This window comes from Archocentrus centrarchus, chromosome 7, assembly GCF_007364275.1.
Source record: "Archocentrus centrarchus isolate MPI-CPG fArcCen1 chromosome 7, fArcCen1, whole genome shotgun sequence".
Classification (NCBI taxonomy): domain Eukaryota; kingdom Metazoa; phylum Chordata; class Actinopteri; order Cichliformes; family Cichlidae; genus Archocentrus; species Archocentrus centrarchus.
The window spans coordinates 22,900,078-22,926,650 of NC_044352.1; the positions used below are offsets into that span (position 1 = coordinate 22,900,078).

The 26,573-nt window shown below is 40.2% G+C and overlaps 2 protein-coding genes and 1 long non-coding RNA gene across 3 annotated transcripts; all 3 read right to left on the reverse strand.

The window, feature by feature from the left end:
• Window positions 1-2,165: 2,165 nt before the first annotated feature.
• sst6.1 (somatostatin family member 6.1) lies at window positions 2,166-3,355 on the reverse strand. Its single transcript, XM_030734155.1, has 2 exons — window positions 3,054-3,355; window positions 2,166-2,653 (listed from the first exon to the last, which is right to left on the reverse strand). Exons 1-2 carry the CDS (start codon window positions 3,156-3,158, stop codon window positions 2,426-2,428), a joined length of 333 nt encoding a protein of 110 aa, XP_030590015.1. The 5' UTR covers window positions 3,159-3,355; the 3' UTR covers window positions 2,166-2,425.
• A 3,565-nt stretch (window positions 3,356-6,920) lies between these two features.
• srm (spermidine synthase) lies at window positions 6,921-10,076 on the reverse strand. Its single transcript, XM_030733772.1, has 8 exons — window positions 9,865-10,076; window positions 9,457-9,577; window positions 9,286-9,378; window positions 9,020-9,173; window positions 8,807-8,890; window positions 8,402-8,547; window positions 8,139-8,261; window positions 6,921-8,025 (listed from the first exon to the last, which is right to left on the reverse strand). The coding sequence occupies exons 1-8, from the start codon at window positions 9,993-9,995 to the stop codon at window positions 8,008-8,010; spliced, it is 870 nt and encodes a 289-aa protein (XP_030589632.1). The 5' UTR covers window positions 9,996-10,076; the 3' UTR covers window positions 6,921-8,007.
• A 7,003-nt stretch (window positions 10,077-17,079) lies between these two features.
• On the reverse strand, window positions 17,080-25,969 carry LOC115783403 (uncharacterized). Its single transcript, XR_004020208.1, has 4 exons — window positions 25,727-25,969; window positions 25,009-25,161; window positions 24,742-24,896; window positions 17,080-17,670 (listed from the first exon to the last, which is right to left on the reverse strand). It is a non-coding gene; the product is annotated as an uncharacterized LOC115783403 (long non-coding RNA).
• Between the last annotated feature and the right edge of the window lie 604 nt (window positions 25,970-26,573).

The window sequence follows — 26,573 nt, forward strand, 5'->3', positions numbered from 1 at the left end:
CCATGAACCCAACCGCAGATAGTGATTGGCATCTGATACTTTTGAAGGAGCAGAAATGTTTTTTATATTTGACATTTTTCTGATTTTATTCTGGTGAAAAATAGTCTAGTTTTCTCGCTAACTGTAAACCTACATCATTTTGATTTTTTTTTTCTCTTTTTAAATGCAAGAATGAAAGATGCCGGGTGATGACCTGTAATCAAGTAAGCTCACAGGAGCCTTTGCCTATTCAGCATCGTTAAAAGGAGCGAGAGAGCAGAGTTCCCAGCGGTTGTGAGAACCGTGTAATTATACAGCTTTGAAATTCATGGAACGATAACTCACCACCAAGTGGTCCTTTTCAAGGGGATTTTATATTGTCTTGTTCAATTAAAAACTAGGACAGATCACTGAAGAGTTTTTGCTCTTAAATCGTTTTAAATGCACAACAAGAACAACAATAATAAATGGGAAAAAAATATCATCACAGTGGCCTTCAGTGTTTCATCAGAAGTGTTAACGCAAGCCTTTGCACCGGTAAAACAAGCATGATTATGAGTCATTTGGTGCTATTCTTTCAGTGCAGGATGATAAGGAGACACTAACCCAGTGCATGGAAACTACACCAGAGCTTTGCCTTTCCTCTGGGTATTTGGGATTTCTATGGACTCCGGAGTAATGAAATTTAAGAATTGACATTTTAATTTAAGTCTTTGATTTATGTTACTAAGAGTAAAACTCAGCTAAGCAATAGGCAATAATTACTGGCAGAATACTTCAAACAGCACATTCGCTGTGAGTTAGTTGAGTAAATTTTGTTCTGATCTTTTATAAACACGCTGTGGTTCTAATGTGCCATTTTCTACCAGTCAAGTCTCAAATTTTAATATAGAGCTACAGCAACAAAGTGCTCCTCGTACTTAATAACAGACAGCAAGAGTCTAACAAGTTGGCAAAACTTAAAAGAAAGGCCAGGACAGACGTACATAATAATCATCATCAGAGGTTCTTCTCTGATTGTTAGGCATGTGCTTGTATTATTCAGCAGTCCTCTCTTAAAGTGTTGCTTTGTTTGTTGCCCAGTTTTATGATTGTTCATTTATTCACGTATGAAAACAAACAGTTTGTTTGAACTGGCATAAACAGCAGGACATTTCACCTGCATATAATTTATCACAGGAAATCCATCAGCTCACTAATAGGGGTTGTGAGCCCGGGTTGGAAGTCAATATTTGATTGCGGCCAACACCAACTTCACATTTCTCCTCAGTAAGTAGTTAAGAAACACACATTTCACAATGCTTGAGCATGCCAGGGGGGCTGCGAGAGTGTGGAGCAATTGTAGCAGGACTGATTGAGAACTGTGCAGGCAGCAGCTAACTCAGAGAGCGTCACACTTCATTATCTTAACGTGCAACCGAAGCCCTTCCTGTGCTTTTTAACACTGAGGTGAGATTATCATCAGCATGGCATAATTTTTCTTGCTTGACTTTATGGTCAAATATTGTTGTTTATTTTATTTACTTCTTGCTTTTGCTGGTGTGATTTTACGGCCGTTTTCCTTTTTTCATGCTGCTCATATTCTGAAACTACTAACGTCATGATTGTGTGAACACGGGAGGAGCTTCTGATTTATATCCTTCACTGTCAAGCTGACATGTTTAACGATCTGTGATAAGTCACTGAAGCATTCCCCTCAACCTGCGATGAGGAATTAAAAAGGACTACTTCCAAGGTACTTTGGCTTAATTAACTTACTGTTTAGTTTTATTTATACATGAGTAAAAAGGCAGTTAATTTAACAATCAAAAGGGGCAGTTTTATTCTTTTTCTCTTGCCTCATAGTTAAATGCTTGGTAGCAATATTTCTTCCCCTGATTAATATAGTGCTGGTAAACTAGAAAGACTTAAAAGAATCATTTGAAAGCACTGCTTGGTCGGCTTTTGAAAAAGAAGCTAAATATTGTGTGCCCATAAGGCACAGCTGTGCCTTGATGCGTCGTAGATAGAAAAATATTTGCAGACAGGAAACCCCCTAAAATATTTCTATTATTTCAGTGCAGTAAAATAATCACTTTAAATACGCAGCTACAGCTCTTGCAAGATATCTGCCTTTGCATTTATGTTACAGAAGCAGGAGGAGAAATATTTGACCTTAAAAGAAAACAAGCTGTATCCAAAAGTAATTACTGTTATCACCATTTTAAATATTATATCCATGCTTTATTGTTGACCCTGAAAGTAACTGTTACATACATACATACATAGTATACATAAATAGATACATAAATAATTAATATTCAAACAGACACACTGTCTCAGTGAAGTCCATCGATGCTGCATGTCTGACAGGTGTAGATGATATGTACAGCTGAGGTCTACCACAGTTCATGTAGAGCTGGGACGGAAGGAGTAGCAGGCAGAGCCGAGTGGTTTTTGGGCACTGTTAGCAGGAGGTGAAAGTTTTCCAGAAGAAGTTTTTACAGGGGGCTTTGCGGTCACGCTGAGGGAGTGATAGCCTGTTATAAGCAGCTCTCTCCTCCAGGCGAGACTCTAGCGGCTCTTCGAGCTCCACAGCTGCCGCTTCTCCTGGCAGCATGTTTGTGTCCAGAGCTCCATCCAACAAGCCAGACACCAGCTTTAGGATAAGCTCCTTGCGCTCTTTGCTAAGCTCCTAACCAAGAATCAGAAAACAGAGAAAATATTATCAAAGAAATAAGTTCAGGGAGATATGATTTTTTAACACCTGTCTGTGATGCTCACAAATGATTATTACTTTTCCCATTTCACATGATATAATATAATTCTAAAAAAGATTATTATTTAATAATTTAAAAGCTGATCTAACTTGATTAAAATATTTGCAAACACAATTTTGAAATATTTTAATTTTTTTATAACTACATATATTTTTTATTGTAAGTTAAATTACTCTTCTTTTTTTTTAAATTATGATGATTCAAACTATTTTCCATGCAGGAACTGGACAAATTCATCAATAATTACAGCTGATGGAGAGAAAAGAAAGGGGAAAAAAAAATCCATGAACTTAATATCAACAATAATAATCTCACCCTGTTCAAATGGATGGGGCTCCTATCCTCCACAGGAAGCACGGCAGCTGCTCTTACGCTGAACACAACCCCCATGAGAGCTGCTAACACCACCAGAAGCTGCATGCTGTGACAGGAGTGCAGGTGACTGACCAGAGCTACAGTCACAGGAGCAGGAGGCTCACAAAGACAGTGTGAGTGTGTGACTGTGTGTATAAGCAAGAGAGTCTGAGCAGCTCAGACTTGCTGGAGATCCAGAGAAGAATGGTGAAAAAGTAGAGCACAGTTGGTGGCAGCTGCTCAGAAGATTTGAGAACCCCAGATGTTTCTTCAGCTCTGCCTCTAAAGCCCCTCACTCTTTTATATGCCTCTCTCCCCCCCCTCGTTTGTCACTGACGTAGATGGTGGTGGGTGTATGACGGAGGGTGTATGTGTGCATGCTGTTGGGGGGTGTGTACGTGAGCATGAAAGAGGAGGAGAGATGAAGAGGTCAGGACACAACAAATGGAACCATTTAAAAGTTAACCTTTTTGACAAATTGTGAGATGGTTTGCGTACATGCGATTCACCGGGGGGAAACATCTGCAGCGAATGACGCCATCAGTCGGCTGTAACCGGGTTTTTGACATCAACTAATGCATTTGGAGATGTGATAGACAATCTCAAACAATACCTGTCACACAGGTGGACGAACAATTCCACAGCTCATCTAGAGTGTGATACCAGTAGATGCACCTCAACCATTTTTAACACTTAAAATAAAGTGGTTGCATTTCCCTGTAGCAGCAACCAAAGTAGATCTAAAAGAGGTACAAATTAACCACAAGCTGGCTTATCTTTCTCTCCCAACACAGGTCGATGTTTGGCACCCTACCCCAGGCAAAATCTAATTCCTGTCACATTGCTTCTATATGCCTCTTTGACACCTGCAGATTGCAATCGAACGGTCTGACACTCCCACTGATTTGGCGAAGTGTCTTCAGGAAATGCACATCACCAATCTAGTGGCATAAGGATAGTTGTTAAAAAAGAAGCAGGAACAACTCTTCAGCGGGATAAAAGCACTAAACTGCTGTTATGTAAATGCAAAGTTATGGCTAATTTTGCATTAACACGGGCTGTGTGATTTGATGTAATTTTTATGTGGCGTCTCAATTGAAAACAAATTAATGTCCTTTGGTTCAGTATGGATACTAGATACTAGCTTACACAACAAATGGACTCTAAAACTGCCTCACAAAATAATTATCTGATCATTTTTTTATCATTAGTTATTTATCATTAGTTATCATTAATTTTAATGGAGAAATACAGAATATCAACCAAAAAATCCAGAAAACATACACTGCAGAAAAGTTCTAAAATAATTTGACTGAAATAAGTATTTGATCTCCAAGCAAAACATTACTAAGTACTTGATGGCGAAATCCTTGTTGGCAACCACAGCAGTAATTTGTTTCTTGTAGTTGGTCTCCAGTTTTGAACATATCTCGGAAGGGATTTTGGTCCATTCCACTTTACAGAAATTTTCTAAATCCTTCAGGTTTCGGGGCTGTTGCTTGGCAACTCGAAGCTTCAGGTACCTCCACAGACTTTCTATAGGACTGAAGACTGGAGACTGGCTTGGCCGCTCCATGTGCTTCTTCTTCAGCCACTCCTTTGTTGCTTTGGAAGTATGTTTTGGGCCATTGTCATGGTGGAAGACCCATCCATGACCCATCTTCAGTGTTCTGGCTGAGGGAAGGAGCATTTCTGTTCGTCCAAACATGACGGGTCAGTTTGCTGCCAAAGAGCTTGATTTCATCTGACCACAGCAGTTTCTCCCAAACCTTCTCTGAATCATTTAGTCTTTACTGACAAACTTAAGATGGGCTTGTACGTGTGCCCTTTCTTGAGCAGGGGGAATTTGTGGTCGCTGCAAAATTTTAGTTTATTATGGCATAGTGTGTTACCTATAGTGTTCTTGGTGACTGTGGTCCCAGCTGCCTTCAGATCATCAACACTCACCTGCCATGTACCGTGATCCACTTCCTTTCTCATGATTGATCTCACCGCATGAAACAAGATCTTGCATGGAGCTCCAGACCGAGGGTGACTGATGGCCATTTTATATATGGAAGAAACTGTTTCTGTGGACAGGTGTGTTCTATGCACATAATGAGCTGAGATCAGGAGTATTTTTAATTGATTGATTGATTGATTGTAATCTGTATGCCACATGGACAGACAGCCAGTCTGTGGAGGCCAAAATTCTGGGTGGGTTGACTGGGGATCAAATACTTATTTCAATCAATGACATACAAATTAATTTAGAACTTTGATGCAATGTTTTCTGGATTTTTGGTTGATACTGTCTCTCCATTAAAATGAAACTACCATAAAATTTAAAGACTTTTCATTTCTTTGTACATGAGAAAACTTACAAATTCAGCAGGGGATCAAATAATTATTTCCCCCACGCTAGACTAAGGTGCTTGGATTCAGGCACTGCGAATTTCAGATACAGCCAAGGCTTTCCTGCACAATACAATGAACTTACCTTATAAGTAAAAATTTATACCTCAATTCCATACACAAGTTCAACTACTAATTAAGTTTGCTTACGTAAAGAGTGAATGGTATCCATAATAACATAATATACTGAATGACACAAACTGTATTGTATGGCTATATATATATATATATAGAGAGAGTGTAGTGTGCATGAGGTAATTGGAGGAAGGTTAAACTGTTTTAAAGTGTCTGAAAAGCTGCTGTCAACCCCTGAGACATCAGGGGAATAGCACAATTAAGTTGAGTTCACAGGTTTTACTGTTGTGCTACTGGCAGGAAATATACAGTATTTGTATTCCACTATCCCTTGCTTGATACGTTCAAATGGATTTCTCATGCTTTCACAACAGTTTCTGGGTTAATTTCTTTTGATCTGAAGATGGCCCAAAGCCAGTTCAAAGATTAGCTGACTGCTAAAAATTTGTTATATTGGCAGTTCAGTGTGTTTGAAGAATCTACAGCAACATGTCACCTTAAAGGTATCTGCAGTTGACACTCCAAGAGACTTCAAACATTTCAGGATCTTCAGAATGATGACTAGTACAGGTGCTCCAAGACTGCATTAATGTGCATGCAAGTCTCCATGTTTTGTATTCGAGTTTGGTCCGGCACTTCCTCAACAACTCTCTTTATGCTTTTATTTCAGTACTTTGTTTTCCCAGGTTTTGTTCCTGTAGTATAGATTTCATTAAAACCCAGTCAAATTAAATATTTATGGGTGCTTGTTCAGTGGTGCTAATGCAAGTCCACAGAGATATGCTTCATTTACTATATTACAGTGTGAACAATGACAAACACAAATCTCTTTATCATCCAGCTGAGAGCAGAGCCCCTGTTTACAGGTAACATGACAACATAGTACTGAATTGCCATTTTAATAGAACGCCAGTGAAGACTGAGGTCTTGCACAGTAAGCCGAGTTGATGCAACTGAACGGCAAGTTCTGCAGCAGCACGTCACATCACAAAACACTGACTGAACAATCCAGGACACCCAAAGCCAATTTAATTAAAAATCGAAAGAATCTGAGCAGTATAATTTAAATACACTGGCAAAAGCTGAAACTCTCTTAAAAATAAAAGATTCAAGGATGCCACCTGGTGCTGAAATACCAAAGCTGCAGTTTTACCTCACTGCTCACTCCAGCATAAACATAACCTGCTTACCATTTGAAGTAAACAGCAGCTTAAAGTGTGGTTGGAAAGCACGACCTTGAAATAATTAAAAACAAAACACACATGATCCTGCTATCTACTCAGAATGAGGGCAAAAAAGGTGTCAAACTGAGCTTGTGTATTTGCATGTGGTGATAAGTGAATGCAGAGGTCTCAAGCATTAATTGTGTTACCAGTTTATTACAGTTAATGATTCTTATAAAAACACAAATTCATTGCTCAGACATGACACAATGTCCCAGTAAAGATTCAGTCTAGATACAGCTAACAAATAGGTAGTAAACTGCATTTTACATTAGCTCTACAAACCAAACTGAGACTTTTGCATTTAAAGAAGTTGCTTCCTACAGTCAGACTGAATATTCTCATTACAGTACAACCAGTATAATACCCAATAATGCACATTATAACTGCATTAAGAATTCACATCTCAACTTCTTGCACTGGTAACATTTCTAAATTTGCATGTTAACAATCTCATTTGATCCTTTTTAATCAAATTGATGCTCAAAGCTGAACATTAACTATACCTAATAAATCAAGTTGGTGATCATTTTAAAGGGATCATTTTCCTATTTAGATCTCATCTAAGAGACCATCTGACTCGTAGATAAACCACAACCAATTTCAGGCACTATAGGGTTCCTGTGTAGTGGACAGTATTCTGAAATGTGGTCTTGACAAGACAAAATAATAAACGTCACAAATAAACGTGCAGCAGAGGATTACATACACCGATCAGCCACAGAATTGAAACCACCTGCCTGGGTTTAAGTCTAAAAGAAAGTGGATGTGGGGTATACATGTTTCCTCAGTTTCGCAGCAGAGCATTGTATTTAAACACATGATCAACATTATTCACTTTACCTGTAAATGGTAGATCGGTGTATATACACTCTATATGGTATGTAACATTACGCTATTTGTACCATGTTTAATTTATTGCATTTTAAAATTTATGGAAAAAAAAATAAAAAAAAAAAAAAAAAGAAAAAAAAAAGAAAAAGAAAGCACACTTCAGAGTGAGGTTAGGTTTGCATCACAAAATGCAATTACAAGGGAACCCCCCCCCCAAAAAAAAGACAGAAAGAACACAAGAGTATGCAAGACCAGATCAAATCCATAGTTCCTCTGAACTGATACTCTTGGGATGATGTTTAACTATGTTGAAGACAAGCCATAGAAAAAGGTTAATTATCCACGCTCTGAAGGTTCACTGAAGGATGCACATGGCCTGCTGCTGCTGGTCATGCTTCACTGAGCACCTGTCAATGTACAACAAGACACTGAATGAACAGCAGCAAATCCCTGTCAACATTTTGGAACTGCACTCTAAAATTAATTTTAATAGACTATGTGCAGTGCTTAAGCAACTTACCTTTCTCGCGAACTCGGGGAGGACAAAGGACGCTTTGTGAATTTCGGGGTTGTAATATTTAAGGTCCATACTTTCCATCTCATCTTTTGACAGCGCTTTCACTGGTTCCTTAAAATTTGTTTCCTAAAAAGCCAGACAGCAAACAGAAAACTAGTTACTATACTATGGAACAGTTTTTTCTTCCCCTTTTAAAAACAAAACAGACAATCCTGAACACTCAGGGGTGTGGTGGATGACAAACTGAGAGACAGTTTAACACTTACAGGATTTTTACTGCAGAGCATGAATCCAATTTGGCCACTGGGATAAGTTGGAATGGTGCTGTAGGCATAGTCCACCACAGGGAATAGGGTTTTGCAGAAGGTTTGCATCTTCTTTATCAGCTCCAAATGGAGCCACTGACATTCTCCTGTGAAAGTGACAATGGCAGAAAGAAAGAAGAAAAAAAATAAATAAATAAATGAAGGCAGGGTGTGTTAATTCCATTTTTTGGCATGGGTCCACCTTGAGGTAGACTGAATGTGGCAGCTCAATGTAAAGAAATACATTCGGTAAATAATTCGTAAACTCAGAGGAGGACATACAAATTGTGATTCTGTGACAGCTACACAAATGTGCAGCTTATTAGGCAACCTTTAGTGCACAACTCCAGTGAAATATAAACTTACCCTGGGAACAAATAATTCCACCGCTTCGCAATGCTGCCTTCATCAGCTGATAGTAAGACTCCTTGAACAAGCTCTCAGCAGGTCCTGAAATAATCAACAATTCAAATTGGGACTACCTCCTTAAAGCACGTCCTGTGGTTGTAGCAAATTTGACTAGCTCTTTAGGTATGCACGGATTATGGGATTTTTGGCCAGTTAAAATGCAGCACCTACCAACTGGGTCTGAGGAATCAGTTATAATAATGTCAAAGGCATCCTGGTTCTGCTTCATGAATTCAAAGCCATCACCAATGTGGAGGGTGAGCTTGGGACTGAAGAACCCTTTAGCCATGCCTGGGAGGAACTTCTTTGATACATTAATCACATCCTAAAGAGCAGGCAACATCAACATAAGTTGGCATCACTCAGAGGCAGGAGAGAGGACAATCTGTACACCCTGAAGTTCGCACTCTAAGCACCGTCAGGGTTGTTGCTCTCACCTCATCTATCTCACACAGAACCACCGATTCCACCAGCGGATTCTTCACCACTTCCCTTAGCACACCACCATCCCCACCACCAATGACCAGCACCTGTCAAAAGAAAAACATCACTGCCAGAGGAGGAGCCATCCTAAATGTACTATGATCTCATACATTTACCAGATCTACCTTCTTAGGACAAGGATGGCTGCACAGGGGAAGGTTGGCAATCATTTCCTGATAGGCAAACTCATCCCTTTCCGTGCACTGGATCACTCCATCCAGCACCAACACGTTTCCGTAAGTTTTGCTGAAAAGCAGCATTGCAGCGGAGTATGAGGCAACGTTTCTCAAAGCAACAGATGTGTAACCACACACTTAATGCCATTCAACAAATGCATGGACCGTGATCGTGATTTTAAGCCTACGTTATCCTTTAGCTTTATCTTAAGGCTTCAAGAGTATATTACTCTCGAGGTAAGCTTAAAACTTCCGTTCTTTTGCCATTTGAAGAAACACGCTCCGAGTTGCTCATTCACTGCGAGCACTGCTAACAGCTAGCAGCATTAGCCCAGTGAAGGAGCAAGAAGTACCCACCTCTTGAAAACCATAACATCTTGAAATTTGGATTTCTTGTGGTAGAGGACCTCCTCCACTTGGAGGCTCATCGCCTGCCCTGGCCATAACGTGCAAGACTCTGTAAACCATCCATCTTTAATGTGGTCCATGACAGCTGCCTACAGCCACAGGTAACACTAACGTGCTTGGATATGTAACCGCGAGAGTAACGACAAGAGCGCTACTTAACCGCGAGACTTGATGCCTCTTCTTATAACGGTACTGACGTAGCTTTTTCTCCGCGACACTAACCAATAGCGTGGCTGAACGCGCCAGTTCTCGTATAGTTTGTTTGACTTCACATCACGCCAGCACCGCCCTGTAAGCACGAGCCAAGCAGCCCACGTGAAGCCAAACCACGTTGGCGTGTTAATTCACCCGTGGGTCTGAAACCGAGGGACGGGGTGGTGGAGGAAAAGAGAGTATGCCTGCTTTATTTGATCTTAGTTTAGTTTTAAGGAAAGTCTTCTTTTCGAGTCAGTCGTTAATATATATTTGCTCTTGGGTGGTACTCATGAATAAATATGTTCATGTAAAATAAGTCAAAGGTCTGAGTTTGCCTCTTTTTTTTGTAAGTAGATGTACTGTCATTAACTAGATTGTGAAGCCCCCCCCCCCCCCCCCCCACTTTAAGTAAAATTTATTTATATAGCACTTTTCACAGATATAAATCACAAAGTGCTCCACAATAATAAACCAAATGATAAGTGATAAAAGCATGAATAATCATCTCAAATTTGCTAATTGATACCAGGAATCTGAGCTTTGAAACGCTCCTTAAATGATAAAAAAAAAACAGCTGTTTGGAGTGATGCTCAAGGGACACTGAACTGTCAAAAATGACACATAAATTTCTGAGGCTTGATTGAACAGAAGAGCCTAAGAAGCTAATATGTGGCCTAATTTTTAGAATCATATGGTTCAGTTTTATCAGTATGTAACTAGAGGAAATTGTCATTAAATCTATTGCTTGATTTCTGTCAGGCAATTACTTAAACTAGACAGTTTATAAAACTCAGAGGCTCTGTAAGAACAGTACAACTCAATGCCATCAGCTTGGAGATGATATGAAATATTATTTTAACATCTAATTATTTGGCCAGGAGGGAATAACTGGACCCAGAACAGATCCCTGAGGTACGCGACAAGGCAAGACTGTTGTTTCTGACATTATTTGATTCATGTAAACAGTAAAAGATCTCTCAGATAGAGTCACTAACCAACCTTAGTATGTCTGGTAGCGGCTAGTGACAATAGCAGCTAGACTAGTTGGGCACATCTGTAGCAAACACATACAAGAAATTTTTTATTTGTTTTGTAAGATAAGATGTCTTTATTGTCATTGCAGAATACAATGAAATTTTGCAGGAGCCCTCCTCCAGGTACTGAAAGTGATAAATAATAAAGTGAAAATCAGGAAATATAAAGTTTTTGTCTTGTTTCTCTCAAACCCAGTTTTAATACGATAGCCATATTGCACAAGAGAAACAAAGCTTAAAAGTAAACTCAAAACAGGTTTATTCACATATCAATATACCTCCAATAAACTGGCTGATCACTTATTTTTTTTTCCACAACTGAAAATGTATTTTCTAAAATTATTTGGTCAATTGTGAGCTATTTTGAGTTAATACATCTAAGTCCTTAACCCTAATCCCAACCCTGATCTTAATTTTGAGTTATTAAGTCAAAATTTTGAGATAAGAAGCCAAAAGCTTGACTTATGGAGCTTTTTTTTTTTTAGTAGCAGAAACAAATTTCCGTAGTTGACGAAGAAAACACAATAATTTAAGTTTCATTTATTTCGTAGTGGATAAGAAATGTTCTGAATTAGTCAGTGATGATGATCATTTTCACAAACTTTTCCAACAGCAGTTTATTATTCACTAAACATTATGCAGTCTGGAGTGTGTATAGTGCTGCTTCTCCTTCCTCTGTCCTGTTATTGGTGCAAATCCAAGCTAGATTGACAAAAAAATAAAATCCCATAATTCACATCTCAGAGGAGTTGTTCCTTCAGCTGTATTTCCTATTCTGTAGATGAATACGAGTTACACCATCAATATTCTTACTGATGGTGTGCAGTCCAAGCTGCAGTAGATCAAAGCGGAGCCTTTGACATTAAGTGCCTCACCACTCAAACTTTCACATGCTATGTGGCACAAGGACCTCAAGGCTGCAAGTAACACACCTGTAGCAGCGTCCAACTAATTGCATTTACCCAGTTGCTGCAATTTGAAATAATATTTATTTGAAATACTTAAACAGTTGCTATGAAGCTCTAACACATCCATGTGTGGGATTGCAGAGAAATGAGCTGAAGTTGAGTCAGTACAGTGCGTAGTTTCTCAGTATGACCTGAGTCCAACATGAGAGGAGGTCAAACTAGTCCTGCTCATGTTGAAGTTTTCATGATCTGCTCATCTACATTTCAGGGGGAATCATTTTTTTATCCCTCTATCTTTATTTGACAGCTATTTACTAGTTTACAGAAAAACCACAAATAAAAATATAGCACCAGTGATAACAGATCAGTTTTCCTAAAGAGGCATTTCCCCCAAACTCTTACTCTGTTGGCACTTACATTTAGTGGCTTAATTTCAATAGGCATTTGAGTTTAAAATGGTAAAATGAATGAGACAATTGACCTATAAAGCTGCCAGCTCAGTTGGATAACTGTTCTTGTGGTGATATCTTTTAGTCAGCTAAAATTCAAGAAAGATTTTCCAACATTTAATGTAAAATGAAAAAGAGAAAGACCAGACTCTGTCAGTCTCGGACTGAAAATTGTAATCTGCATTTCCAGACATTTCAGTAAAACTTCAAAAGGGCAACTAAATGGACTCTGAGGGCAGATCTCAATTCTTATTTTTCATAAGGTGAACATTTGCTCTTCTTAGTCTATTTATACAAGGCTGTTCTCAGTATTTCCATAACACCATAATAGTGTTTAACCCCAAGGCAAAAATCAGCCAAGCTGAGCTGACAATTCCAACTTGTCTGGGCAAACGAAGAAAAATTATAGCAAAGTAAACAATAAAAAGTGTCCTTAACGGGTGCTGACAGACAAATGAAAACACAATCCTCATACAGAAACCTGAAATTCACACGGGCAGAGGTGCTTCATACACAGTTTGCTGTGGAAGTTTCATTTTATCTGTTTAAACAAGAACCGGTCATTCCCCAACAGTAAATAAAGTATGCTAAAGGGATGCAAATAATTCAAACTTGTCAGGGCAAGCAAAGAAAAAGACAAGAAGGGCTAACACAGAGAGACAGACAACCGTTCATACACATATACCCATGGGCAATTTAGAGTCACCAATTAACCTAATCTCCAGTAACTGCATGTGGGAGGAAACCCACACAGATACAGAGAACATTCAAACACCACACAGAAAGGCCTGGGCCAAGGTGGATTCGAACCCAGACCTTCTAGCTGTGAGGCGACAGTGCTAACCACCACTACACCACTGTGCTGCCTGCTTTAATTCTTCATGGCACACATTTAACAAGGTTCTGGAACCATTCCTACTAGATTAATATTCCATTACACCAAATCCAAAAGTGCTCTCTTGGACTGAGGTGTGGTGATTGTGGAGGTCATTTAATTACAGAGAACTCATTGTCATGTTCAAGAAAATACTTCAAGAAACTGGTCCGGGACACTGTGCAATCAGGCTGGAAGCAGCCATCAGAAGATGGGCACGTTGTGGTCATAAAGGAATGGACAAATGGACACTTGGTACTTGTCATGGTCCTGGCTCTAGGACCCAGTGTGTTTGAGTTTTTGGACTTTTGGGGTTCTGTTGCCTTATTTTCTGCGACCCCGAATGTTTGAGTATGTTTAAATTCTGTGCTTAATTCCTGGTCAGGAGTGGCGGACTTGGACCAGGTGTCTGCCGCACTAGCATTCTGTCAAGATGGTTAGCAGCTTCTCTCAATAAGCCTCCATCACCGGGGCTTATCTCGTACAAAGGGATTAAATACGCAAACCCATATAATTAATGTATCATTTATAGCGCTGTAATCGGGCCGGACTGAACCTGGAGGCAGAAATACTTACCTCACCAAGAGATCCACCCCTTAAGTGAACTGATGGAAGACTATGATCTCAATGTCTTTGCATCCCTTATGATGGGTGGATGGAAGTGATTGTCAACCTACCTGGTAATGATGACCCAAATTTTTCCATTACAGTTCCATTCCTAGTGAGCCAAGTAGACCTCCAGCAACCATTGCTGGGCTTTAATGTAATTGAGCAAATAATCCTGGGACAGGAAAATGCTGGAGCAGCCTTGCCTGCCATTTGCAGCCTGCTTAAAGGGGCCATGCAAATTGAAACTGCGAAAGCTGAAGCTGTTGTAAATTTTATCCAGACAGAAAAAAAAGCTAACAAGAGTGAGCAAATGTCTATAAAAGTGGGCCATCGTGACATTGTTGTCCATCCAGGACAGGTTGCCCATATTAAGTTCCCAGTACCAGCTAGTTTCACTGAAATCTTTGCCTTATTTGAACTCTACACAGACAATCCCAAGCTTGAACAGTTGGATATGGGGGATGGTCTGGTTGGAGTGCACCATACTGAAAGACCATATGTTGAAATCCCTGTGGGCAACACAACCAAACATGACATTATTCTGGCTAGCCGCACAGAATTGGGCAGCATACAACCCATTGATAGAATAGTTGAAACGGAGCAAATAAACAGCGTGCAAGTAAATGAGGTTGGGACATCCTCCCCCACCAGTGAGGGTAACAAAGCAAATCCAGAAACGCTATGGCATCCACCAGTAAACATCAGTCACCTGGGTGAGAAAGAACAGGCGGTAGTGAAACAGCTACTGTATGAAGAGTCTAATGCCTTTGCACGTGACAATGACGACCTTGGCTGCATCCCAAATCTTCAAATGACCATCACAGTGAAGGATGACATCCCTGTGCAACGTTCCTATGCAGCCATACCCAAACCGCTTTATAAGGAGGTGAAGGAGTATATTCAAGACTTGCTTGCCAGAAAGTGGATAGTGAAATCCAAGTCACCTTATGCTGCCCCGGTGGTATGTGTGCGTAAAAAGGATGGGACTTTGAGGCTCTGTATTGATTACCGGCTCCTAAATCGCAAAACCGTCCCAGACAGGCACCCACTCCCACGCATCCAGGACCTCATGAACACACTTGGAGGGTATCGCTGGTTCTCCATATTGGATCAAGGGAAAGCATACCACCAAGGTTACATCGCAGAGGGATCCAGACATCTTACAGCATTCATCACCCCCTGGGGCCTGTATGAGTGGGTCCGTATCCCCTTTGGCCTTTCAAATGCCCCAGCTGCATTCCAGAGATGTATGGAGGAGGTGTTGGATTCCCTGCGAGATGAATACTGCATCCCTTACCTCGATGACATACTCTGCTATGCTAAGACATTTGAGGACCATGTGGAGGGGTTGAGGCGGGTCTTGAGGGCTCTTCAACATCATGGCATCAAACTCAGGCCCTCCAAGTGTGAGCTGTTCAAGGAGGAGGTGCGCTATGTTGGGAGGCTTGTTTCTGCAGATGGAGTCCGTGTTGATGCCAAAGACATAGCAGCTATCCAGGCATTGAGGGAAAGAACCCCAAACACTGCTGGTGATGTCAGAAGACTGCTGGGATTTCTAAGCTACTATAGGGCTTATGTGCAGGACTTCGCCAGAATTGCAAAGCCACTCTATGACCTCCTGCAAGTGAAAGGCAACCCTGCAGCACCCTCTCAGATCAAAACTAGTAAGGAAAAAAAGGGCCAGCTGTCCTCGAGAGCTCCAATAGAGTGGACTCGGAAACATCAAGGAGTCCTTGAGCGACTAATAAACATCTTGTCTAGTCCACCAGTGTCGGCCTACCCCAACTTTGACCTGCCATTTGTGTTGCACACAGATGCATCAGCAAAAGGCCTTGGAGCGGTGTTGTACCAGCGCCAGGAGGGAAAACTAAGGGTTATTGCCTATGGATCAAGGACGCTGTCACCTGCAGAGAAAAATTATCACATGCACTCAGGAAAGCTAGAGTTCCTAGCTCTGAAGTGGGCTGTGTGTGAGAAATTTCGGGACTATCTGTACTACGCCCCCCATTTTACAGTGTATACAGATAACAACCCTCTGATTTATGTAATGAGCACTGCCAAATTAAATGCAGTGGGACACAGGTTGGTGGGGGAGTTGGCAGACTTTCATTTTGACATCAGGTACAGGCCTGGTAAAGCCAACACTGATGCCGACACCCTTTCCAGACTGCCACTTGATATCGCTGAGTATGTTACTGCCTGCACAAAGGAACTTTCAAAAGACACAATCAAGGCAACATGGGAAGGTAGCCAGGCTGCCAAGGAGAATGATGTGGCCTATGTTGCTGTCTTAAACTTGGCACAGGAAAGCTCTATGCCCTGTGCACACCAACCACTGTCAACCCTAAGCCATGAAGAGCTTGAACAAGCACAGAGAGAGGATGTGGTAATAAGTGAAGTAATCCGACTAAAGGAAAAAAACACCAGCCTAACAAGTCACATCAGAAAAAGTGCCAGCAGCCCAGTGAGGAGACTCCTGCATGAGTGGGAAAGGCTTCAGCTTGAGAATGGGCTACTTTACAGAAAAACAATGCAGAGACGACAACTAGTCTTACCCGAAAGGTTCAGATCCATTGCACTGAAGTATCTTCATGATGAAATGGGTCATGTAGGCACAGAGAGGGTCATCAGTTTGGCTCGAGACAGATTCTATTGGCCTTACATGAAGAAAGAAATTGAAGCCTATGTGACAAGGAAATGTTCGTGCATCAAACGCAAGAAACCTGTGTCTCATGTACGAGCACCTATGGAGTCTATTACCACCACAGCACCCCTTGAACTGGTTTCGATTGATTATATGCATTTGGAGCCAAGCGCGGGAGATTTTGAGTATATCTTGGTTGTTGTGGACCATTTTACTCGGTTTGCCCAAGCCTATCCCACCAGGAATAAATCAGGGAAAACAGCTGCAGAGAAGCTGTCTGATGATTTTATTCCCCGGTTTGGCTACCCAAAGAAACTCCATCACGACCAGGGCCGTGAGTTTGAAAATAGCCTTTTCCGGACCTTACAACAACTCTCTGGAGTTAGACACTCCCGAACTACACCCTACCATCCTCAGGGAAAACCAGCAGAAAGGTTCAATAGAACCCTCTTGCAACTACTTCGAACCCTGACGGATAAGGAAAAGAGAAAGTGGAAAGAGCACTTGCCCCAGATGGTCCATGCCTACAATTGTACAAGGCATGAGGCAACGGGGTATTCACCATTCTACTTACTGTATGGACGCCATCCTCGGTTGCCTGTAGATCTTCTATTTGGCTTGGCGGAGGAGGAAGAACCCATGTCTCCAAGGGGATATGCAGAAAAGTGGGCAGCAAGGATGAAAGAGGCATACAAGCTTGCTTCCAAGAACAGCTGTCATTCAAGCGCTAGAGGAAAACAATACTATGATCGTCATGTGAAAGGAGTTAATCTTCAGCCAGGTGACCGTGTGCTAGTCCGTAACCTGAGTGAGAGGGGAGGCCCAGGAAAACTAAGATCTTATTGGGAAGACACTATCTACATCGTTATGGAGCAGGTGAATAGTGGACCCGTGTACAAAGTGTGTCGAGAAAGTGGAGATAGCAGAACCCGCACCCTACATCGGAACCTGTTACATCTAGTTAATGACTTACCTTTCAACTTACCTGCAAATGAAGGAAACCTCTCTCTCCACTCACCTGCACCAACTGACATCAGTTTACCTGAAAAGAAAAAAAACACAAGGTACAAACGATCAAACAATGGTCATCAGACTGAGTTGTTTGCAGACAGCGATTCGTCAGGAACGGATGATGATGGATACTGGCTCCAGGTACCAGTCAGGAGAGGCTCCATCCATAATCCTCTAAGACCAGAACCAGAGGAAGATCCATTCATTTCTCTACAGGACGTCCGGGAGGACTTAGCATATGGCCCCGTGCCAGTGCCTGCGATAGAGTCTGCCCCAGAATTTGAGGAAATGGAGTTGCTGGAGGAGGATAGGCCTCTTATGCCCTCATCACCTAGTAACCAGGCAGGGTATATGCCTAGTCCTGTAGCACCTCAAACAGAATGTATCCTGTCAGGTCATCAGGCTGGGATCCAGCAGTCAGTCGAACTCAGTAGTGCAACCAGAAAATCCAGTCGTGAGAGGAAACCTGCTCAAATGTTAACATATGAGTCTTTAGGTGAACCCTCTTATCAGCCAAAACCCACAGTGAATACTATAGGGGCCTATGGGGTAGTGCACACGCCAGTATGGGGAATACAACCACCCCAGTTTCACTCAAACTTGATCCCTTATCAATCGCCCCATTTTGCTTTACCATGCCAGTATTGCCCTGTGTTCCCTGTATGCTGTATGTAACTCCTACACAGGTGTATTGAGGGGAATGTAAACTGTTTTATTTAGTGTTTATGCGTCAGCTGAGTGTCAAATGTTTGCAAGTATGGAATTGGTTATGTGCAATGTCAGGAGCCATTTTTCTTTGAGGGGGAGTGTGTGACCCACAAGAGATGTGGCCACATTATTTTTTTTATGTCATTACATACTATAAGGGTCAATAGTTTCAGGATAATTATTCCAGCTCTCGCTGAGATACGTATATAATAAAAAGCCTTAAGGGACTTTGATTTAGTCTTTATGGACTTTTCTGTGGGGCAATACCAAAAAACCGTCAGTAGGTGGCAGTTGGACATCAGGCGGCTGTCTGATACGCTGTTTTGCTCTCGCGCTATTCTGCTAAGAGAGAGCGATGCAGCAACAGCCAAACCTTGTCTTGTCTGCTCATTTATTCCGTTATATCGATTTGTACAATGTTTAAGCATGTAAAACACAGAGGAATGATCGTGAGAACATATGAATGTAGTTGTAAGAGTCTGTGAGTAAGTTCAGCCGCCTTTTGATCACTTTTATGTCTTTGGATTGTAAACGTTAGACCCACCAAGCTTACCTAGCATGGTAGCTTAGCATGTTGATGTGTGTACCTGTAAAGTCAAATGTTCTGATACCCAAACTCCCATTGCATATTAAGTTGAATATCCATATGCACAGATATATTTATTTTGCACCCTGTCTGCTGATGTTCATAGGATAGTATTTAAATGGTTAACTGTATTTGTTGTTCTGGCTACTGTAGTTAAAGAAAATTATTCCAACAGATGGTTTAATATTGTTGATATGGTTAAAAGAATAATTGTGTGACTGTCTGAAATATGGAAATATGTAAGTAAAAGATTCTGCTACGAGAGAGCGATGCAGCAACAGCCAAACCTTGTCTTGTCTGCTCATTTATTCCGTTATATCAGATAACTGTTGTGTGGTCGCACACCTGGGACCTGCAACACGAGCATGAAGGGAGTAACGTGTGGCAGGTAAATGCAACGTTTCTAAATGCTCAACAAATATCAGCAAACACACAAAGTGTGTGCAGTTTGTCACACAGTGTGTCTGCTAGCTAAAAGAAGAGCTGCTGTATTTCAGGGAGAGCAAAGAGAGAGAAGTTCACTCAGAGTTGGAGAAAGGACAGGAGAGGAAGAAGAGGTTAGATTTAAAGGTAAGGACTGGAAAACAAACTGAAGTATGCTGACTTTGTGTAATTCAAAGATTCTATGAAAATGCTGCAGTTTAGTGTTTAATAAATAGGTTAGCTTGTTGTACTGTATTTACAGTAAAGCTCTGTGTTGGACTGGAGCACAGTGTTTGTGTTCATGGTCAGAGTTACAGGTTACATCAGTGCAGCAGAGATGAGTTTGAATCAAAGCTGCTGATGCTGAGATTCATTCACTGAATCCAACATTTCTACAGCCTGTATGCTGTCAGTGTAGGGGATGGAGATCAGCTCAGATAGCTGTGAAATACTGGGTTACATCTTTGTGAGTTCAGTTCATCCACACAGAGCAGTAAACCTCAGAGCAGCAGCAGCAGGTCAGCTGATCACAGCCTGCACACCAACATCATTTACTGCAGCTCACAATAGAAAGCTGTGATTCTTCTCCCCATGCAGAGCCACTACAGCTGATCTTAGGGTTCCTCCACCTTCTGAATCCCACTGTAACCCCTGAGTATCCTCATGTTGGTGTTTAGGTGGAGGCACAGTCGCCCTCTACTATGGAGGACACAGAGAACAGAGCTGTGTTTAAATTCCCTTTCACAGTTTGTGTCCTACATAACAGATTCAAGCTGAGTGCATTCATTAGAATTAAAATTTAGATTGGAATAACATTTGTATTCTCATGTACTATTTTATATTATTACAATAATATATAATGAGGTTCGGTTTGTTTTACACAAAAATAGCAGGTAGAAACATCCTCCAAAGAACTACTTTTACTTTCTTACTTTGAGTACATTTCAGAGCCTGTACTTTTTTACTTTTACTTAAGTAGAGAAGTTGAACCAGTACTTCGACTTTTACTAAAGTATTTTTTAACATAAGTACTTGTACTTCTACTTAAATACAGAATGTCAGTACTTTTGCCACCTCTGGTCACAAATTAAAACTCCATTATGAAATAAATAAATAAATTGTATAGTAAATAAATAAATCTTGAAATAAAATAAGATAAAAATGTATTTTAAAAATATTTTGTTTTATTTCATGGGTGTATTTATTTATTTCATGGAATATTTATTAATAATTTATCAATAGCAGTATTTATTTTTTTTATTTATTCATTTATTTATTTCATTTTGATTGAAACGGCTCTCCATAAGTGCACAGGCGAGACTGTCTGCTGCGCATGGGCTGTAGCAGTTCCACGTGCCTGCGGGTGACTGTGCACAGAACAAAATTATAGACCCTTTTACTGTTTGTAAACAATGATGACGTAGGTAGCGATGCGCGCGCAATTTGGAAACGGAAACGGAGTTCAATAGCGTTTCAATCTATGAGAAGGGTTTATCAACGAAAGATCGTGAAAACTACCTGCAAAAATTAATTTTGACCACCAGCAACCGACTCCGAACTCTGTTGTACGTTAGCAAGTGGCCCAGTATCTGTGGGTGGATATATAAGTGTATTTAGTGGAGAAACCCAGCATATACACTGGAGAGAAGTTGCAGCGCGCAAGTCACTGGATGCTTACAGTTATGTTGTTTGCGGCCATGTATGAACGCCAAAGATCATGACACAGACTCGGGAGTTTTGTGTCTTGAAGGTAGAAGTTCTAAAAAAGTCAAAGACAAGGAAACAGGACTGCTGTGTATGAGGCTCGGGCCATTGTAAACAACTCAGAGAATTACGTCCTCACAGCGAATATGTGAGTCTGCTCAGACTTTTGACTGGCACTGCATTTTGTAATCTGTAATGCGATTAAATATTAATTTAAAAATCAGGACTCTCTGAGTCCAGCAATGCCTCACCTGTAAATAGCCAGCCACACTACAGTTTAAAAGCCAAATAGCCTACCAGGTAATGCTGTTTACTTTAGATACCTGACATCCCGGTATAGACAACGGAAGATAAATAACTTTACCTGATATAAAATGGGTGCTTCAAACACATTTCTGATCCTGTCCTCTGTCCTGATCGTGTCCTCAGTCCAATTTTTATCAGTACATTTGATGGCTTGCAACCACAGATGCCTCAGTTTTCTCTCAAACAGCCGTGATCCCCTGGGATTCGGTACAACATCAGTCCAGTTTTGGTAGAGTATAAATTCTGACAGCCAAACATGCAACAGCCAGACATTTTGATGTTATCGCTTTTAAATCACATTTAAACTCTGCACAGTCTCCTTGTTCTTATTGATTTGAATGGAGTAGCAGTTCACTTCCATTGCCAAAATGCACGCGCATCCTTTGGTGACGTAGGCTGTAAAAGGGTCTATACCAGAGTGATATGGCAGGCCGTTTTAACATAAAAGATATCTGAAACTGATTTATGACTAGAAGTATTAGTAAATTAAGATGTCTCTAATTATATTTTGACTAGTCAAAATACCTATTTGAGATATCTCTAATTACATTCTGACTAGTCGAAATGACGTCAGATTTACCATTGAGTTGAATGGGGGCTCCAAATCAAGATATCGTCAATGAATTACTGACTATCTGAAACACCTATTTCAGATATCTACAATTGAATTATGACTAGTCAGAAAGTTAATTCGAGATATCTCGTTTGTTATTTTGACTAGTCATAATTATAATTAAATATATCTTAAATGACACCATAATTCAAGATATCTTAAATGTATTTTTAGATAAATAGTTTTGAATAGTGCAAATTAAATTCTAGATATCTTGAAAGCAAATAACGACTAGGCAAAACTAAATTAGAGATATCTTGAACTGTAATTTTGACTAGTCAAAATACCTTTTAAGATATCTCCAAATGAATTACAGATATCTAGAATTAGACGGCTTTTCTATTTAAGATATCTTAAATTAACATTCTGACTAGTCAGAATGACGTTTGAGATATCTTGAATTACGGAGCATTTTGGCAGAATGGTTATAATGCAGTTTGTTATAACGGCCTGCCATAAAATCAGAGATTCTGTGCAGATTTCTTAAGCAGTCTTTAAGTACACGATTTTCACGCTCTCCGCATATCCCATACTGAAGAGCTCTTTCTATATTGTTGCATTTTATTACAATTTTTGTCCACAACGGCCAGCGCCATTGCAGCCACCTGAAATTCTACACAGGCAATTGTTTGGACAGCTCAGTACAGCACAAGGGGGCTTACATGCAATCATTAAAACGTAATTTTGACTAGTCATAATTACGTTTGAGATATCTTAAATTGTAATTATGGATGTGTGATCCATTAAATGACGAATCTGGTGACATTTGAGATATCTTGAAAGGAATTTTGACTCGTCAAAATGTAATTGAAGATATTGGAGAATTATGATTCTTACTAGACAGAATGTAATTGCAGATATCTTAAATTACCATTCTGGATAGTCAAAGTGTAGTTTTGTCTAGTCAAAATGCAGTTTTAGATATCTTAAATGTAATTACGGATAGTCAGACAAATGGATTTTATGTTAAAACAGCCTGCCATAAAGAAGCTGCCTTTTGACCATCCGAGGCGGAGCTCAAAGGATTCACAAGCCCTCACATGATTGGTCACTCTTAAATCGACACCCACAAGGTGAAGAGCTTAACCTTGATTGACAGCAGTTGTTAGGTAACATTGCACAACTATTTCTTTGAAACCAATACCATTTGTGAATGTTATAGAGGCCTGTAGTCAAAATAAAATATACTTACTTCATTAGATATTCGCATTTATGCTTGTGTAGCTGGATTATGTTTTAATTACCTTGTGGTCACGTGCTGGTGTTTTTTTGGTCCTTGCTCTTTGTGCTCAGTTTTTTGGCTGCAAACATATTTGTCCCTGTTTTTTTACTTTCTTCATTCCCTCACGTCTATTCTGACAGTTTCAGCAGTCTCCCTCCAGGAATTTGCTGAAATTTGTGAGTCCTTACATTGATGCCTTGATTATGATTCCTGATTGTTATTCTCTGACTGGTAGATTCAAACGTGGCGAAAAGTAGCCAGAAACGCACAAGGACTGAACAGGTTAATCACAGCCTTGCTGGCTGTGTGGACCCCACGAGAAACCCCTTTATGGCATTCTGTCGCTTACTCGGGAGCGCGGTGAGCATGCGCACGCACACAGTTGCCCAATGGCGCTCCCAGTTTTCACTGCTAGAGCGTAAAAAAATGATTTCATATCAATCCACAAAAGTTTTGAATAAAACAACAAAAACGATGGTCATTTTTTTAATCTATAATTTCAGTTATTTTTGTAAACTCACAATACAGTTTAGTTATCGTCTTTTCCTTTTAATTATAGTTTATTTATTTGAGTTTTCGTTATTTCGTTCATTTTCTTTAACTATAATAACCTTGTTTGTTACAAAGTTTGCCGGCCGGCAGGTGGTATCACGTGGTATGGCCAAATGCTTCACGCTTCACCACTACCATAAGGACTGTAAAAGCTGCGCCGGTAAACCAGAAAGTGCTCAACAAAATGAGACATCATTTAGGTCCGGATCCGGACCGAGGTCCGCCTGTTAGTGATCTCTGAAATTCAATGTGAACACAATATAAAACAACATAAACTTGAAATATGGACTGTAATAAATATGTGCAAAAAGGTTTTTGAGCCTTGCTTCCTCAGTTTAGTAAATATTTCCATTTGTATATTACAAGGGACCAGGCGTTTTGGGGCCTCTGTGGTAGGTTGCAAAGCAATTCCTGTCCACCTGGACACAGATCCTCACATTGCAGTGGTCACACTGCCAGGGAGTTTTCTTTTTATTTTATTTTCATGTTATTTCAAGTTAGAAAATATGTGAAAATCCCACTTTTCTGCTTCACCAAACCCCTCTCCCTCTGCTTGCGTTCGGTCAACGGGATACAATCCTGTACTGTGATTGCACTGTCGTTGCACATGCATTGCTGTGATGTACCATAATGTTCTGTAAAGTGCATGTTCTCACGTTTCAGGAATGGTATGGATGTTCTCTCTAGCCCAAATGGTTGAGGAGTTACGGTAATGTCAGGCATATATAGTTTAAGAATTTTTTGTGTGTTCATTCAGCAGTAACTTTTGAGTGCGGTATGCTACCATAACACACTGAAAATCCCTGCAAAGCTCATTTTCTCTACTTTCTGAAACCGTTTGAATTCTCTCTCTAGAACAAACGTAACAAAGTTACGGTCATTTAAAGAGCCCTTGTAAAATGTGCCCGCCGACGGGGCCATGGTAAATAAAGGGTTAAGGCTGATTTATAAATGTCACTTTAATCTTCATGGTGTATGAAGTGCACACCTTGAGGGAAACGTTTTTGCTCTTGTTCCAGACACTGCAGCAAGCCTGGCTGTCCATGGTTGAAGTCCAGCAGCTGTGCCCTCACACAGTCATAGATAGAAAGAAGGTAGTGGGTGTCTGCCCGGGCATACTGCACCATCTCATCAGGTAAGGGGCTATGTGGACAAATTGGGAGATGATTTTTATTTCCCCAAAACAACTATAGACCACTTGAAGCTAAATGAAAAGTATAAAACTATGCACTGAATGACCAAGCTGTCATCTTACTGAATCCTCCAGTCAGCCAGCCGGTAAACGTTTGTCTGAGTCCATGTTGCAGACATGTTTCAGCAGGTGGTCGAGGGAATGCCTGGCCAGGTTGAGAGCCCAGCTTGCCTGATGTGTGTCAAAAAGGCTGACAACTTACAAGCCGAAGTCTCTCTGGAGCCACTCAATGTCAGAATCACAGAACATTAAAGAAAACAAAAAAGAAAGAATTTAGATCAACTTACATCAAAGAATATCTTTATTAACACTTCTTTTTAGTCTGCAGCAGAAAAGATTTAAAGTGCATCAAAATGCTTGCAATTTGCAAAATAAAAAAATATGAACTCCTTATTTTAACTATAAACATTTTAACTGACTAATTCAGTCCTTCTCAAATAGTTTGATACTGAAAAATAAAATGAAATAAAATCAAGAAATAATAAATTCAAATTGACCAGCAACATTAACTCAGGAGCACAATAAATAAAACAATTTAACAGTCAAAACTAAAATGAATATAACTTGTGCTAATATTTCTTTTATCAAAATGAGGAAGTCAGGATTAATGGCTACAACGAGCACGTTTTTGCAGTGCACAGCTTTTTTTAGTTTAAGCTTGTTAGCTGCTAACTGTTGCTGCGCCCCGTCTTTCTCGCCCATCTGATTTCCGTTGGCGTTTATTATTTGAAATGGTGTTACAGCAGTTCTTGTCCCCTTTACTTTATGTCCATAAACTTACTTGGTTTATATGGGGAGATTTCTCTAATTACTCTGGTTCAGCCAGGAGCGCTCTCACTGTGCGACCTTAATGATGGTGGTCTCTGGAATTTTATTTAGGTCAAAAGACATACACGAGCAAAAACATAATCCGCTCAAATAATTTAATTTTGCCGGCGCAGGAATGCATTCACATCCGCTCAATGAATTTCCGTGCAGGTAGAACTTAGTAGTCACGCCACGTGCACAAAGAAGCCCGTGCGCAGGCGAGAGAGTCTGCAAAAAAAAGCTGTTCCACTGCCTGCAGTACACTGATAGTCCACTAGAGGGCAGAGTACAGGTCTCAAATGATATACAACAGGTTTTTGAGGTAAATATTGATCACATTGATAAAATAGAGGTCACAGAATCTTGCGTAGCAAATATGATAAAAATGGTGATATACTATTAACAATATTACAATTCAGCTCACCATCATCAAATCTCCATACAAGCTTTTCCACAGCTGAAGGAATATAATCATGGTATATGCCATATGTAAAACTGATCAATCCACTGAAAAAACCTATTCAGGGATTTTTTTTTAGCTTTAGAGGGGCTTTGTTTTTTTCTGAAATCTAAAGCAGAACATTTGTCTTTTACTTATATCCTTTGGAAAGTTGAGCGGCATAAACAGTGACGCATCTGTTTATGGCTCCCGGTAGAAGAGTTGATAGAGTAAACACTTGTGGTCTTCGGAGTTCTTTTACAAACCTTGATTTCAGAAAATCCATAAAAGCAACTAAAACCCTTTAAAAGCCTTAAAAGATAGTGAAAAATAAAGAGAAAGTAAAAGAATACAGAGAAATGAAGAAATAAAGAATAAGAGA

Bases quoted from the DNA above. Each gene is read 5' to 3' on its own strand.
- sst6.1 (XM_030734155.1), bottom strand. From the start codon at position 3,158: ATGCAGCTTCTGGTGGTGTTAGCAGCTCTCATGGGGGTTGTGTTCAGC. The intron at 2,654-3,053 runs GTGAGATTATTA...ATTCTTGGTTAG, and splicing joins GCCCCATCCATTTGAACAGG to GAGCTTAGCAAAGAGCGCAA.
- srm (XM_030733772.1), bottom strand. From the start codon at position 9,995: ATGGACCACATTAAAGATGGATGGTTTACAGAGTCTTGCACGTTATGG. The intron at 9,578-9,864 runs GTGGGTACTTCT...GCTGCTTTTCAG, and splicing joins GATGTTATGGTTTTCAAGAG to CAAAACTTACGGAAACGTGT. The intron at 9,174-9,285 runs GTGAGAGCAACA...CCTGCTCTTTAG, and splicing joins TTCTGTGTGAGATAGATGAG to GATGTGATTAATGTATCAAA.